Here is a 16,495-nt window from a genome sequence, read left to right on the forward strand (position 1 = left end):
AAAACAAGCTTCAAAATTAACTGATATAAGCTAAAACTTGAAGTTTTAATTGTCAAATGAACATAATACAATAGAATACAATATTAATAACTCACTTTAAGAACTTGATAAAAGCTGGAGAGTTAGTTTACTGCAGAATGTGTAAACTTCTACGCTCCAGAATTATCTTTAACTTTTCTGTGGTAGGAAGCTTTTAATAATGCACTTCTTAAAACTGTGACAGACCATTTTTCTTCTCAGTATTGCAAGACATACTTTGAACAGCTTCAGGCACCTAGAAAAAAAGTTTTGAAGTGTGACAACTTACTGAAGACCCAATAACACTTGGCACTCGATCCAGGTCTCATGACCATGTGAAAAGATGAGAGACTGCATTTAACTGAGTCACAAAGAATAGTTTTTAAGTGCTAACTACTGTGACAAGACAGCAAAAGACTACTGACATTAAAAGATTTTCTAACCGTTCTCTCAGCTAAGGAAAAACAGAAAGAGTTTTAAGCAAAAACCTTTTTCCTTAATAAAAAAATGTATACACTTTCTCTGATCACACAGGGAAACATCACTTTCTTTTCCCTTTCTCCAAAATTTAAAGAACTCCTTATGTTTTAAGTACTCTCAAAGCAAACACTTAACACAAACACTCCTGCTGCTCTCTTCTTGCTTAAGCAGAGCAGCTGCATACCACATAGAACATTATAGCTTCTCCAAAAAGCGACTTCAGGCTTCAAAATGAACACTTTCAATTCTAGAAGCCTCTGCAACATCAATATTCCTACAGCGTTCAAAGTCTGCAACTGATCGCAATTTCCTTCTAATCAAACCAGCTACCTATCAGAAGGGATTATCTTCTTCATCAAGGTAGCTTAATAAGTAGCTCAACCTCAGTAACACAAGAATCTAGAAGATTCTGAGGCAAAAGTTCACGAAACTGGAAAGAAAACTTCAGTGAGGTACATGAGGCAGGTACAACTACTAGCTCTAGTTTCTGTAATTAGAAGACTGCAGCGAACAGGAAGAAGTCTATCCCAGAATCTGGAAGTGGCACACCCCAAGAAATCATTACAATAGCACACACCAGATCCCAGCCTCTCTCACAACCTACTGCCATTATCTTCTGTAAGAAAAACTAGGGGCTTGGGGTTTTTTCATAGAGATTGCAAGACAAACATCTTTTCAATTAAGGATACAATCAGGAACCTTAGAGTAAGAAACACTGAACCATGAACGCCTAAATGTAGTTTATGGGAACTGCTCCACAAATGGCATGTGTCATTTTGCCATCAACAAAGACAGCATGATGCCTTTCTAGGCAATCTGGTGGAATAAGACAACATTACACTTCACCTAAACACTAAGCTAGGAGACAGAAACCCGTCAGGATATAGACATCGGAGAGTGACAAGGGGATGGCTTCTGAACCTGACAGTACAGCCTTCTAAAGACTTGATAAACTAGATGTGGCATTTCCTATGACGAATTCCCTGCAGGAATGAAGCTTTACTCTCATGGGTTTAGAACTAAATACAAGGAAGGACTTTAAACAGAATCCAGCAGAGCATTTAGGCAAATGTCTCAGTGTGACAGCCCCTGTGAAAGATGTTTTGTGTATGTGGATATACAATTCTTCAGTATCCCCAGAGTGCTGTGAAGTAAAGGATGTACTGTTGTTTTTGTGAACAAACAAATCCCATTGGACAGGTGTGGAGTCTGAGGCTTGTATTCTCACCTTCTAACCAGGCTTATGCAAAGGGTAAACTGGATCACCCATGTGATTTTAGCTATAAGCTTCCTGGCACAGCGTGAGCACCCACATTGTTTGTAACAGTTGTTTGGCGGTCTGTGCTCAATGCCTCCTTGGTCAATTATTCTCCCAGAGAAAGCCACAGAGAGTTTCTCCCCCCAGACAAACCCTTCCCAGTCTGCAGGATGAAGAAGCACCCACAGCAGATGAAATGAGCTAGGGAACACTTCAGCCACCTGGATATACAGAAGTCCATGGGATCAGATAGGAGTGCTGAGGGAGATGGCTGACACCATTTCAAGGCTTCATCACCTTTTTGAAAAGTTATTGTTACAGAGTTCCTGACAAATGTCATATCCATCTTCAAGGAGGAGGGCCTGGAGATTTATAGGCTGGTCAGACTAATCTCAGTGTCTGTGAAGATTCTGGAGGAAATTCTTAAGGAAGATAGTTCCATGCACAAAAAGACAACTAGTAATAAACAGTACTGCAAGTTAACCCATGTAAATATAAATATCTATTAATTTTATGCACATCATTGTAAAAGAGAGCAACATTTAACTTCCCATAAGAGGATAAATCAAGCGTGCACTGTTCTAAAAGGTGAAGTTTGTGTTAAACTGATCAGACTAAGACTTGCATGACAAATTGAAATAGTTCAAACACAACTCAAGTTTGTTAGTGGGGGAAAAAAGCACAAAATATGACTTGATAGAGTATCAGAAATTGTTCAGAAGCCAAGCTAACTCACCAGACAAGTCTTATTACTGCAAGCGTCATCAGTAATTTGCAGATTTAAAATGCCAGCATGTGATAAACATCTTGTAGAGAATTATTATAATTTTAATTAAGATAATCAAAGCAACTTTTGCCTCAAGTTGTTTTCAATATAGAGCTTATCTATCTTTAAAAAAGCTCCCTTTACATAGGACATTGAAGAATATACATTGCATTCAGATTTAGCAAGCCAGAAACCCTGCCATATACCTCCTGACTTGGACTTCTCTGAAGAATTTATTCAGGCTGTTGTTTCATAACTGCCAGCAGAAGGGAAGGCCCTGCTGCCCTCTTACTCTGCTCTGTTTCTATTCTTCCCTTGCACTGGCACTAAATTCTGCTGAAAAAATATTCTCTCTCTTCTGGTCAAGTGAGTTTTTGGTGAAAGAAAAACATGTAATCAAGAAGTCAAGTCAGGATCATTTCCCTTCACTGAGGCCTCACATTTAGGGCACGGTCAGACAGTACAGCAATACCAGTGTAAGCAGATGTCTGCTTTTTATTGACCCTCTTCCTCTCCACCCTGTGAAAGTCCCAGTTCTTCTTCCCCATCAGGCCTGGGTTTGCTCAATAAAGCAACTCTAGTTACACATCTGGCAGGAATGGATTCATTTCTTTTCTTTGGATTGATTCCTGATGCCAGAAGGAGAGGTGGGAGTGCACGGCCAGAGCAGGACCACCAGACAGCAGTAACTCAGTACAGTGGCTCTGCCACACTGCAAAACTGAACCTTGGGATCTTTTCAAAGTATAAACAAGCTGCAGGCTGATGTTTTTGGGCAACAGTATTTCAAAGTGGCTACCTAAACACCTGATTTTATCTATTTTTAATTACCATAGGCATTTCTGAAACAACCATCTGACAGCTGTCTTGGCTAGACACTGTCTCATCCAATCATATAAAATTCATAATGTTTTTATTTTAAACTCCAAATAAATGCTGGAGGCTGAGTGCTGCCATATTGATGAAGGCTACTGCTCTTCTCAATTTATAGTAAGAACACAAACTAAATCACTCAGATGCTGATAGCTCATAAATGCCTTCCCACAACTCCCCCATGTGTCCAGATAAAAACAGAATTTCTCCCATGCTCACTGGGAAAGAGTTAGTTCAGTATCAAGCAGCACAAGACACCAAGATACAACTTGGAAGCCCTAGTGACATAAAAGACCACGTTGTACCAGTGAAAACAAACTATTTATCATAGATTTGCAATGATATTCAGCATGTGATCAGCCTAGGCAAAGCATGGTCACTTTTGTTAAATCCAAGCTTTTCAGAGGTCTCAATAGTTCTCCTTTGTGTTTTCTATTCCCCTTCTCCCTTTATTTTAGTGACCCCTAGGTAGAAGGAGAGGTCAAATTAAGTTATTTCCATTCCTCTAGGAACATCATTATGTATGGATAACAAGGTACTGATTAACATACCTGCATGCATCTTTATCATGTGTAACAAAGCATGCTACAAAAAGATAGCAGTAATATTGCCCAAACTAAGAGCCACATTACACACATCAAATTCATAACAGCACCAGTCAGAGAATAGATCCCTTAAGCCATGCAGTTCCTGGGGGGTTGGGGAAAATGCTGAGATTCACTTTAAAAATAAAGAATTCTTAAAAGTCAAGGTACATATATCTTATTTCAAGTAGACACCACATGCTAGAAGCTAAATTCTAGCTTTCCCCAATTACTAGCAAAAACAAAACAAAATAAATGGTGTGGTTTTCCTTCTTATACTATTTCAACTGTATTCAAACTGACCCACTGGACCACTGGTTTTATGAAGATAATATTTATGCAGTGGAAGTGAAGAAAGAAAAAGAGAGCACTAAAAGTGATCTAATACCAAAACTTGATCAAGAATGTTTCTGGGCCTATTAGGCCAAACTTAGGATAACATGTCTGCTTTAACCATACAGACACAACATACCAAAAGCTGTACAGCAGCCCAAGACAGACACTGCAGTACACTTCACCAGTGCAGCAGCACTGCTGATTGCTTTTGATTGCATTCTCCTCACATAATTTTAATACCAATATAAACTACAACAGAACATATTTTTTTCAAACAAAAGATATTTCACTAAACCTTCTCAAATAAGCCATCCAAATTATTCTGCACCGTATTTTAAAAGTTTTTTTTTTATGATTCAGACTTAGCTGTGAGCTAACATTACAGTTGGTTGTATTAATCTATACCTTTATATCTAAAGACTACTACAAGAGAGTATGTACAGTGCCTGCACAGTACATAGGCACAAAGCCTTGCACAGTTCTGGAAGAGTTCAAACTGTGGCATCCTGTAAAAATATTCCAATCTTAGACCCAACACACAAAACCCTAATTATTTTAATAGTGCAGATTAATGAAATCTCCAGGATTATTACTATTTAATACCTATGTGGCTTTAAACTAGTCAACTTTACAGATAAATATAACTTAGCTTCAAGATCTGTATAGAATTAATGAGCGCAAGATGCACTGCACATAAATGAAATGTAAATTGTTGGGTTCTTTTCAGTTCTTTCCAGTTTGCACTGTTCTCACAGTAACTACTTTAAGAATCATGAACTTGCCCTTTCCACACAGATATTAATGCCTGCCTAGAAGGAAAAATATGCAAATGAAGAACTCTATCTTTCAATAAATATAAACATTTACAGTATATAAGAAACTCCAGAAATGTGAACACAGGTAAAGTATACCTTCCTAAACTTAAAAGGCTATTTTTAATTTAACATAGAATTACAGCAAATCTTTCATAATTACATTCAGACTTTTACCAAAATAGTTTCACTGGATACTTTGACATGTGTGTTGGCATTATGACTAGATTTCTATCCAGCATTATTAATCTTTCTTTAAAGATTTACCTGCACTGCTACACACCAAAGACATGTACTTTTGCTACCTGCTAGTGAGGTGTGCTTACTAGTTCCCAGAAATGCTGAAGGTGCCCTCATTCTTCTCTCAAGGAAAAAAATCAACAGGAATTTCTGAAATACATTTCATGAATTTTCTACTATACATACAAAGGACTGTACATGTTTACTATGATTTTTTTAAGGCACAACTGCCTGCCTGGAATAAACAGTGGAAACAACCCTCACAACTGGTTAATGAGTTATTTTGAGTTAGTTCTGTGCCAGCACCATTTAGTTCAGAAAACAAAGAGGCCCTGAAAGTATGCCAAAAATTAAGTCTGAAATATCTCGATTGCTTACAAGAATTTACAAAGACAAACCTAAATTCTTTTGTGTATCCCACTCCTAATCATATAAATAACAGGATGGCTTCTGATCATGATTTTTTATCTCACAGCTTAGCCAAAAGTGCAACAAACTGAAGCTTCCCATACTTTGATGTTACTTTCTGAGAATGTGCAGAAGACCAGCATCTAGCACTGGCTTCTTTGTTAATAAACCTACATACTGATGCACGCAGAGGCAGAGCCCAGCTAAGTCGGAGAGGTGCCAAATGAAATAGAGGAAGTCTTTATCAGCTGTTCCACCCATAGTTCTCTAGAAACAGCCTCGCAAGTCCACCCTTTCCAAAGCCTATTCTGTTACAAAGTCGAAACTATTTTCCGTGCCACGACTTGACCAATTAAACATTACCAGACGCAGTGGAGAAACTGCCAGTTCCTGAAGCCGAGAACCAACTCCTAACGGGAGCCGATACAGTTACACGTCCCCATAAACACAGTCGAGTTTTCCCCCGGCCTGGGAGAGGGGAGACCCTCCTGGAAGTCACGGTCACACTTCGGGAAAAACCCGGGCTCGTCTTTTACTTCCTTAAGCTGAACTTTCCGCCTGCCCGTGCTTCCTGCTTTCGGGGACAGGGAAGCGGCGGCGAGGGAAGGGAGCCGGGAAGCGGCACCGGGAGCGGACGGGAAGTCCCGAGGGACAGCAGCGGAGCCGGGAGGGGAAACACAGCCGAGCGCTGAGGGAGAAGGGCCCGACGGGGACAGGAGGGGAGGGCGGCTGAGCCGGTCCTCGGCGGGGTAAGTCTCGGAGGAGGCGAGGGGGCGCCAGGCCGGCCCCGGGCGACGGGGGAGAGGCCCGGGCGGGCTGGAGCGGCGGCGGAACGGGGAGCCCCGCCGGCGGCCCAACCGCGGCCCTAGCGCCGGGGCGCCCCGGAGAGCGGGGCCCGCCGCCCCCGGCCCCGAGGACGGGAGAGAGGGAGGGAAGAAAGAGGGAGAGAGGAAGGCAGACGGCCCCGAACCAGGGCCCCGCGAGGCCGGGCGGCTCCTCACCTCCGGCGCCCGCCGCGCAGGAGCACAGCAGGATTATCGTCCCCGCCAGATCCATCTCCGTCGGGCGCAGGCCCCGCCGCCGCCGCCTACCCACGGCACATCCGCCCTAGCCGGCGCCGGGATGGGGAGGGGCGAGCCGGGCGCCTCCCTCCGCTTTGTCCCCCGCCGCTCCGGAGGACTGTTCCCGCCCACGGAACGGCAGCGGATCGGAAGGGCTCGGCCGGGATCGGCGGCTCTCCCGGCGGCGCTGCCCCCTCTCCCTGCGCTCCGCGCGCCGCCGCTCCCTCCGCCCGCCCGCGCGCGCGCCAGACGCCGCCGGGGGCGGGGCCGGGCCGCGGGACACGCCCAGAGCGCGCGGAGCGCCCCGCCCGCCCGCGCGCAAGGGGGCGGGGCCCGGCGGAAGGGGCGGGGCCATGGCACGCCCGCAGCACGGGGCGGCCCGCGGGGCGGGGCCTGTCACCGCTTCCGGCGCGCCCGCGGCGGCACTGGCAGCGTTCCGCGCACCGAGCTGCGAGCGCACCGAACCGCACGGGCTGCTGGCCTCAGCCCTGCCGGACACACGCTGCTGCCTGGCAGAAAACTAATTGGCTTTCACAGTTTTACTCGGGTTTCCTTCATCCCCTTACCAGACAGATATTTTTTTTTTCCTTGCACAAACTAATTTACTTACTTTCGGAGTTTTTATTTTAGGTCACCGACTTTTCCCGATGCTCTACGTTTAGTGAGGTGTTGCAGTGTCCCCACTGAACAGGAACTTGTTGTTTTGAGAATGTCTTGAACAACCTTCACAGTTCAAGGGTACAGGAAATCCCTCCCGTGGAAATATGAATGTGAGACATCTGAACAACATGTTTTCTCTCGTTTGTCCATATACTAATCCTTTCATCAATTGTGCCACCTCAAACATTTCTTTTTTATATTAGGGTTTGTGACAAGTTTCTCAGTTTACTCTCAGCCCTTTGTATTTGTGCTTTTCCATTCCTATTGCCATGTCAGAATAAAAAAAACTTCCCTCCAAACACTTACAGATGAGAAGAGGTGTTACGGAAATGCACATAGAAAGTAAAATTACAGTGAACGTGCCTCAGGTAAGGCTGCAGAAGCTGATGCAAGTGTTTACAGGGTTCAAATTAGAGAGCTGCTGAGAATAAAATGAGAGGATAAATCCTTATAATCCCAAGACTATTTAAAATTTGTGATTAAAAGTTGAAGATTTCTGTAGGGAGAAGAGGGGTTCACTGGGGTAAAGTCTGAATAACACAGCGACATTAGTTCTTACAAAATCGTAGGATGTTAAGGCGTTGGAATAGACCTTAGGGATCATTTAGTTGCAACTCCCTGCCATGGACAGGGACACCTCACACTATCTCAAGTTGCTCAAGGCTTTAACCAGCCTGGCCCTGAACGTTTCTAGGGACTGAGCATCTGCAGCCTGGGCCAGTGCCTCACCACCTGCACGGTCAAGAATTTCTTCCTAATACGTAACCTAAATTTCCTCTCTTTCAGTTAGTCTATTCAATCGTTCAAATTATCCATTCCACCCGCCACAGCCGTATTTTTTATAGCACGGCCGTCTAACAGCCCGCAAACAAAAGCGCCGAGAGCCCTCGGGAGCGCCGGGCTCACCTGTTTCCCTGCCGCTCCCGCCCCGCCCGGCCCGCCCCGCCCGGCCCGCCCCGCCCGGCCCGCCGTGACCCAGGCCCTCCCCCGCCCGCACGTCCCCGGCGGGGCGGAGCCGGCGCCGCTGCTGTGATGGCGTCGCGGGCGCTGCGGGCGGAGGCGCAGCCGCTGCGGTGCCAATAGAGAGCGGAGCGGCCGGGCCGGGCATGGAGAGCCTGGCGCAGCCCCCGCCGCCCCCGGGCTCGCTGCAGACGGGCGGCGGGGGCGCTGCCAGCCGGCTCCGCCTGGGAGAGGCGGCGGCGGGCGAGGGCGGCTGCAGGGAGGCCGAGGAGGGCGGCGGGCGGCGCAGCCCTTCCCCTCCGCCGGCCCCCGCTCCCGCCGCGGCCCCTCAGACCGCGTCCCCTTCCCGGACCCCGGAGGGCGATGCGGCGGCTGAGGGCGCGGGGCTGGCGGTGCCGGAGAGTCCCGGAGCGGCGCCCGTCTCGGAGAGCGGTCCCGCGGGAGCCGGGTCCGGGAGCAGCGGCGCTCCCAGCCCGCCGGGGGAGGAGTCCCGCAGCCTGGACTCGCTGGAGTCCTTCTCCAACCTGCACTCCTGCTGCCCGAGCAGCTCCGAGCTCAACAGCGACGCCGACGAGGCGGTGGTGGCGGGAGCCTCCTCGGAGGGCCCGGCCCCGGAGCCCGAAGGGGACAGGCCGGCGGCGGGCTCCCAGCTCCTCTCCGCTTCCAAGGAGCGCTTCCCGGGGCAGTCGGTCTATCACATCAAGTGGGTGCGCTGGAAGGAGGAGAACACGCCCGTCATCACCCAGAACGAGAACGGCCCGTGCCCGCTGCTGGCCATCATGAACGTGCTGCTCCTGGCCTGGAAGGTACGGGCGCCATGGCGGGCTGGGCGGGCGGCGCCGCGCTCGGGGCTCTGAGGCAGCGCGGCGAGCGCGCTCCGCGGGAACTTTGTGCTGATCAGGACAGCGACATCATCGAGAGCGCTGGAGAGGGGCTTCTGGCAAGGGCATGCGGCGATAGGACCAGGGGGAATGCCTTTGAGCTAGCTGAGGGCAAGTTCGGATGTAAGGAAGAAATTCTTCCCCGTGAGGGTGTGAGGCAGTGGCACAGGTTGCCCGGGGAAGCTGTGGGTGCCCATCGCTGGCAGCGGCCGAGGACAGGTTGGATGGGGCTCTGCGCAAGGTGCTCTAGGAAAAGGTGTCCCTGCCCATGGCAGGGCGCTTAGAACCAGATCATCTTTCAGGTCTCGTTCAACCCAAGCCGTTCCGTGATTCTTTCAAGAAATACACAGGCTTATTTCTGCTGTTAAGCACATGTCTCACATATAGAACTTGGAAAATAAATACTGCCTGGCAGTCTGTTACCAATATACTACTTTGGTGCTGCTGGCATATATAGACTTACTTTGTTGTTCTCTTAAAACAGAAATAAAAGAATCTAGGTGATGCTTACTAACCTGAACAGTATATAGTTTGCAGATGTGTACAGGTTTCTAGTAAGGAAAGATTACTATCTGTAGCCCTGAAAACATAGGTGATATTTTTGGAAAATAGGTTAGTTTCATACAATAAAATGTATGCAGAGTTGTACAAAATGCAGAATTGTAAAAAATACAGATCTATATAGGTAGCTGGCTGAGTAATAGGGATACATTCATACAGTTAGGCAGTATAGATTGTATTTAAATTAATTAGTAAATCAGGTAGTGATCAGGAACAGCTTTGAGACGCTGGAAGTTCTTGTGCTCTGTAACCATTGTGGATGTGGACTTCTTGTAGCCTTAAAAAATTTCTCTAATCTTTTAAGTAATTAAAATGCAAGGCATAATGTATTTATTAATATGTCTATGTGAAAGGAGTATCTGTTGGAGAAAAGCTGTAAGGTTGTGTGCTTTGCAAAACAAGGATGAGGGGCATGTCTCAGGAAATGCTGGCAATTCAGCCCCGGAAGACTGAAGAGCTGGTAGAATGGCATCCTGGAATAGGACAGCTTTACAGGAATAGCTTTTATGTTGTAGTAGCAAGGGGAAGAAATCTGGTATTGGAAGAGTAAGGGCTTGTTTACAGTGTAACAGGTGACTTAGGAAAAGGTCAAAGTGGAAATGTGTTATGAGAAGAAATTTGTTGTGGGTAACTCCAGAAGATTAATGCTCTTGGCTGAGTTACAATTTCTACATGTTTTACTGAGCAGAATAGCTCAGACATCAGGAAAAAACTCTGGGTACAGTGCTGTGGATATTTAAGCATCAGTAAAAGCAGCACAGGGAAGTTGTGTGTGACTAAGGTACTGCCTTACATAGGTTCTGCCATCCTGAAGAGGGTGTGAAGGTTGTCATTGGCTTCAGTATTGAACGCTTGCTTTCTGTGCTCCCTCTTTAATGTCTAGTGAGGACTTGAAAAACTTACCATTCCTTACCATTTTGTGTGGTGGCATTTTAAAAGAAACTGCTGGTTACAGGATTTTCCTTTTTAATCTTTGATTTAATGAAAGATGTAAATGGAACAGCACCGGTCCTGTTGTTTGAATTAAAGTTTTTGGAGGTTCTGTTCCTTAGCATTCTTCCTTCTGCTGCTGCTCTCCGTCCAGAATTTTAACTGGCATTCTGTTGTGATCAAATACTACATTAGTGAGAATTAAGGTAATATTCAGTTTTACAAATAGGCAAAAACCAAAATACCCCTTGGGACTGCCCTACTGTTTCTTATTGCTCAGATTACAGGAAGTTTTCTATAATTCTGTCTATGTAAAACCTCCACAGAATTTACATGAGTTGCAGACAGGCAGCTAAACTGGTGAAACTGTCATCACAAGTTATTATTTATAGGCTTGAGGGTTTTCCTTTTAGTTGGTCATATATCATAGTTGCTTGTAAATGATTTTCCTAACTAGTGTCTCTCCAAATTAGCCTTTCTTTTCCCCAGTTCATTGTCAAGAACCATGTTGACAGTAGTTGGTGTGGCAGCTCTCTGTACATCACTGACAGTAGCTTGCTGCATCTGAAGGCTGAGGATGGACATCCACCTTCTCACTCGTCCTGAGCCAAGATGAACACTAGGCTGGGTCAAGTAATTATAATTTGAGAACAAGAAGGCAGACCAAGTGATGAAAATAGGAAAAAGTAGAGTAAGAATAGCATAGTACATATTAGGTGAAGTTATATGTAATGGGAAAAAATGGCATAAGGAGGAGGTGAGGAGGGAAAGTAGCATAACAGGGAGTAAGAAGCTAAACAGTTATGGTTTGGGCTCTATGTCCTGTATCATCTTTGCTTCTCAGACATCTGTCCTGGCAAGGTTGAGAGTTCTGGTCATCCTGTGGATAGATCTGGTCTCAGACAATTTAAGTGCAGTACTGGTTTAGCAATTGGGGTTTTGGAAATTCTGAAATAGTAGCATCCACTGTGACTGTTCAAATTCCATTTTGAAAATGCCAGGTTTTGGAACTAAACTTGTGATAAAACTGCCACCTCTCTTTTATCCACTACTTGCAAAGGATACATAAAACTTTGAGGTGGCAGATTGCAGAAACTGTATTTTAAATATTAAAATTACAAAATTACTTTTCTTTTGAAGTGTTTTTGCAGTCTGCCTGTCTAAGTGTAACTTGCAGTTTAGCCTAGAGGAGGGAAAGCCAAGGAGTTCTGCTACAGAAGTGTTACAGAAATGTCCTTCTAAGAAGCAAAATAAAAGCACTGAGATATCAACTTGGAAAGGTAGTTGTGCAAAACAGCTGTTGTGCAAAACGGTGTGGTAACCACTTTTACTTGTGAGATGGAAATGAAAGCAGAAGTAGAGATTAAAACAAACGTTTTTAAATGTATGTACAAGCATGAGTTGTGTCTTCTGATGTGGAGTAGCGTAGCACACTGTGTTTCAGCTTGTTTAAATCCAGAGATTGCTCCATTTTTGCTCAGGCCTGTGGCTCACCATGTGGTTAAGCTTAGCAATGCAAAGTTGGCTTTTCTAAGTACTTTTTGTGATCTTTGTTCGGTGTAGTTCATGCAAGACTTTCTGATAACTTCTGGCATTGCATTAAGTGTAATTTTCGGGGGAGGGGATGTGGCAATTATCAGATGCTAAAAGCTTAATAAGGGTGCCATGTGATTCTGTTCTTTGCTTCTTAGGTAGGATATGATGTCTTGTAGCTGAAGAACTCTGTAATACTTAACACGTTGCACAGAAATGACATACCTGAAATGTCCAGGAGAGATTTTGAAACATAAAATAAACAAGGAGAAAACATTCTGCAATTCAAATATAAATAATGCTAATATTGTCTTGAGAAGTGAATGCATATGTAATATCTTGTCCTTATGTAGCAGAACAATGCCAGTACCATATCTGACAGTGTCTTTGAAAGTTTTTTGTGTCATAGTTCCCTCAACAAATGGAAGGAGCTGTGTTCCCAACACACCTAGTTCTAAAATTTTGGTAACTTTATAGAACTGTATGAATTACCTATTTAGGTATCATAACAATTATGTAAGTAAATGTTATATAACCCTCTTCTTGCTTAGATGTATCCAAACTGATGTGCAGAGAAGAGCAGAGTAAAAAAATCTGGTTAGAAATGTTTAGTTTTAGGTTTTCATGCAAACGACCTTTTTGAGAGGAGCTAGCACAGTACACTCCTGCTGCTGTCCCGTTCGTGTGTCAGAGGCTGCAGTGGTTGCCCGGTGTGAGGCTGGCACTGCCCTTCCCACGTGCTGGGCTGAGCCCTGGTGCTGAGCTGCCCGCCGGATGGCCGCAGTGGGCACAGATTGCTCGGCTGGCCCCTCGCTCAGCAGGCCCTTGGCAGCCTCCCTTCCTGCGGCACCTGGGGGTGAGGTGAGCCCGTGGAGAGGTACCTGGAGCTGTGCCCAGTGCACCCCAGAGAGCCTCTGCCAGGGCTGGACACAACCTGGCTGGGGGGAGATAGTGAGAACATGGCGTGGCAGCACGGGCTGTCGTGTGACAGCTTCATGGAGCTGTTCCTGCAAGGCTGGGGGCACTTATTGGTAAAGCATATTAATTGATTTTTGTCAAAATCCTACCTATACCTTGAACCTACCCTTACCTTTCTAGAACACTGTGTTCAGAGGAGTTGCATGTTTTAGATAAACATGTTTTGAGACTCTAAGTCTTATATAAGACTTATTATATAAGCAATTAGAAATGTTCTTGGACCCTTTCTATATTCATAGTATTTTCGGAAGTGTTACCCTCTGTGCATGACTATATCACTTAATTTTTTTTAAGCCCTTTTGTAGTGTGGAAGAACACAGTGGAAAATTAGTATTACGTAGATTTGGGTTGGTACTCTAATTCATAGAAACTCCGTAGGTTTTAGTAGACAATCTGTTCCATATGAAAATTTGTTTACCATTCTTGTCTTTTAATTAAAATATGTCTCAACTGTGTGTCACGCTGTAGTTGTGTGAGAAGGACTAAGTTTCCTACTCCTGAGTATAGGAAGTAAAATGTAGCTAGAGTTAGAAAGAGCCATCAGGGCAAAAGACTAGGAAACTGCAGAAGAGGGGTACAGGAAATGGGTGGGAGTTGAGGAAATGCATTTTTCCTAAAATGTGGAATTAATGTAAAATCTAGCAACTAAATGTTGAAGCCTTTTGAGAAACTGTGTCCCTCAAAATAATAGATTATTATGGACAACAGCAGCTTTTACCACTGTTGCTTAAATAGTTTTCTTCTATTGATTTACCTGGATAATGATATTGGTTCTCTGTGACTTTTTACACTCCCTTAAGTTTTATGGTATTTTTCTCTCCCATTTCCTCTTCAGTGTACACTTCCTGTCACTTAAGTGCTTGCAATGAAGCTTTGAACAGCTGGGAAATGTCATGTTCTCTCTATATCCTTAAGTCAGCTCTGTTCAGAAGTGCTTAGAACCATGGTGAATCCCCTTTAGCCCACTTTAAAGGTGTGAACAAGGTCCCACTACACACGCCAGCCCTAATATTATGCCATGAAGTAACCAATTAACTTTGTTTAGCATTTAATCAAGCAGTTAATTTTGACATCTAGCTTGTTAAATTATCCAGCTTTGACAGATCCTGGAGATATGAGTAAAAACACTTTGCTTTTTCTGCAGTTAAAAAAAAATGGTTAGCATTACAGTCATGAGGGAAAGTTCCAATTGTTAACCAGTAATATAAATAATAATGTAGTGCTGTTTGTACATAGAGCTCGAATATAGCTCAAATGGCTACAGGTAAGCTGTGTAATTGTTTTAGAGTTGCTGTTTGTAGACATGCTGCATGTAGACATGCTTTTAGAGGTTCCAAATGTGGTGCAGAGCAGAAACCCCCAAGCAATGCTGGCTGAGCTGATACAAAAGGTTTAAATAAATAATAAGAAAGAGCTAGCTTCAGCCCTGAAAGAATCAGCACGGTTGCCCAGTTAACAGTTGAGGGAGCAATGGTAATTTTCCTTCATATTATACTGGTACATCTGTGCTGTTTGTAGTGCCAGCAGCACTTGAGGCAGGGCTGGTGGAGGTGATGCTGTTCTGTGCTTTAGGAGCTGTGATGAGCCAGTCCTGGCTCAGGGCTGTGCACAGCCAGTGTTTGCTAAGACTTGAATGCTGCCAATCCCAACTGGGAGTTTAAGAAGCAGCTTTTTGAACCTCTAGTCCTGTTGTTTACATGACTCAAAATATTTATGGGAATACTCAGTATGAATATTATTAACAGGATCAAAGAGTGTGAAAGCATTTAACCTATTGAGCATTAGTTTTGGGAAGAGGATACGAAGTTCTGTAAGTTACAATCAGTTGTCACTCATTTAATATTTTCAAAAAACCATATGCCTATGCATGCATGACTGATTTTTCTTCAATTCCTCTTCCAGATCCCAGTACTATCAGCTTCTTTATATGCCCACCATCTCTGGATTGATCAGTGTGTGGCATATGCCAATTCTAACCCAAGTATGGACATAATTCTTAGAGTATAAATACCAAAGTCATTTTAACTTGGGTCTCTTTCTTCCAAATTTAATGAAACTTCTTGTGAATTCATATATTTAACACATTTACCTTTGGTCAAATATAATTAGAATTGATAAGACAGATGTAGCCCAATCACACCTCATTTTCTCTGCAATGTTATTAAAATAGCTCAGTTTTTATATTGAAAACTCCATCACAGTGTGAACAGAGTAGTGTGTTGCTATACCATATCTTTGAGTGTGGGGTGCTGCATCAAAGGCTTTATTTACATTCTTCTTACATCTCCTGATTTTCTACTTCCTTCTTCTCCACAACCAGAAAAGTAGGTAGAACCTATTAAATTTCAGACATTAGTTAATGGTCTCATATCATTCCTTTCTATATATGTCAAGGAGAACAGTGATCAGTATTGAGGAACCTGGTTAAAAAATTCACAATATAATAAATGCCAGACTTTGTAGACTTTCAGTGGTATGATGTTGGAGAGTAATAGGATGAGAAAATTAAAAACTGTGTGCTTGTAGTTGAGCCACTGCAGCAAATGGTGTGAGCTCCTGTGAAGTGGATGGGGATGCTGGAGAAATGTTTTGGTGGGAGAAGGGAACACTGTGCAGAGAGACCTGCAGGTGGGAGAAATTGCTGTGTGCTTGTGGTTTCTCCAAAAACCAAAATGCCTTTTTAATCTCTTCTTGTAGCTGTTGTTTAGTAGAGGTCCAGTATGCTATGGCCTTATGAACTGGTGAGGCAAATGTAGTCAGAAGTCTTCTGTATAGAAATAGCATGTTGGTGCTTTTTAAACTGTAGTGTTTTGGTGTTTTAAAGAGAATGTACTTTTACTTTCACAGATTAAACTGCCACCAATGATGGAAATCATAACGGCTGAACAGCTGATGGAGTACTTAGGTTAGTAATTACAATAAATCATTTTCACTTGTATGTTATACTTTATACTGCATAGTAATATAGAACTGTTTTATTTATTTACTATTTTATTCAGCTTTTTATTTGATCCAGGAAAACTACTTACAGTATTCAGTTACTCATGCTTTTTCTTAACTGCTTTTAGAAGTTTTCTGTGCTGCATTCCAAAGTGATTGGTCTAGTTGATGTAGTTGGCGTGGCTTAGTGCACCAACACATTGTAACATTTAAAATT

The 16,495-nt window shown here is 44.0% G+C and overlaps 2 protein-coding genes across 2 annotated transcripts in view; one reads left to right on the forward strand and one right to left on the reverse strand.

The window, feature by feature from the left end:
• Positions 1-7,083, reverse strand: part of ADAM10 (ADAM metallopeptidase domain 10) — a 42,284-nt gene extending 35,201 nt beyond the window's left edge. The window contains exon 1 of the mRNA XM_085070755.1: positions 6,776-7,083. Coding sequence (XP_084926881.1) covers positions 6,776-6,830 — 55 coding nt within the window. The 5' untranslated portion in view covers positions 6,831-7,083. The remainder of the gene's footprint in view (positions 1-6,775) is intronic.
• A 1,426-nt stretch (positions 7,084-8,509) lies between these two features.
• The window catches only part of MINDY2 (MINDY lysine 48 deubiquitinase 2), a 30,995-nt gene continuing 23,009 nt past the window's right edge, over positions 8,510-16,495 (forward strand). The window contains exons 1-2 of the mRNA XM_085070756.1: positions 8,510-9,261; positions 16,186-16,243. Of these exons, the coding sequence (XP_084926882.1) occupies positions 8,602-9,261; positions 16,186-16,243 (718 nt within the window). The 5' untranslated portion in view covers positions 8,510-8,601. The remainder of the gene's footprint in view (positions 9,262-16,185; positions 16,244-16,495) is intronic.

The sequence above is a fragment of the Lichenostomus cassidix genome, chromosome 10, assembly GCF_008360975.1.
Source record: "Lichenostomus cassidix isolate B80296 chromosome 10, HeHo_3.0, whole genome shotgun sequence".
Taxonomy (NCBI): Eukaryota; Metazoa; Chordata; class Aves; order Passeriformes; family Meliphagidae; genus Lichenostomus; species Lichenostomus cassidix.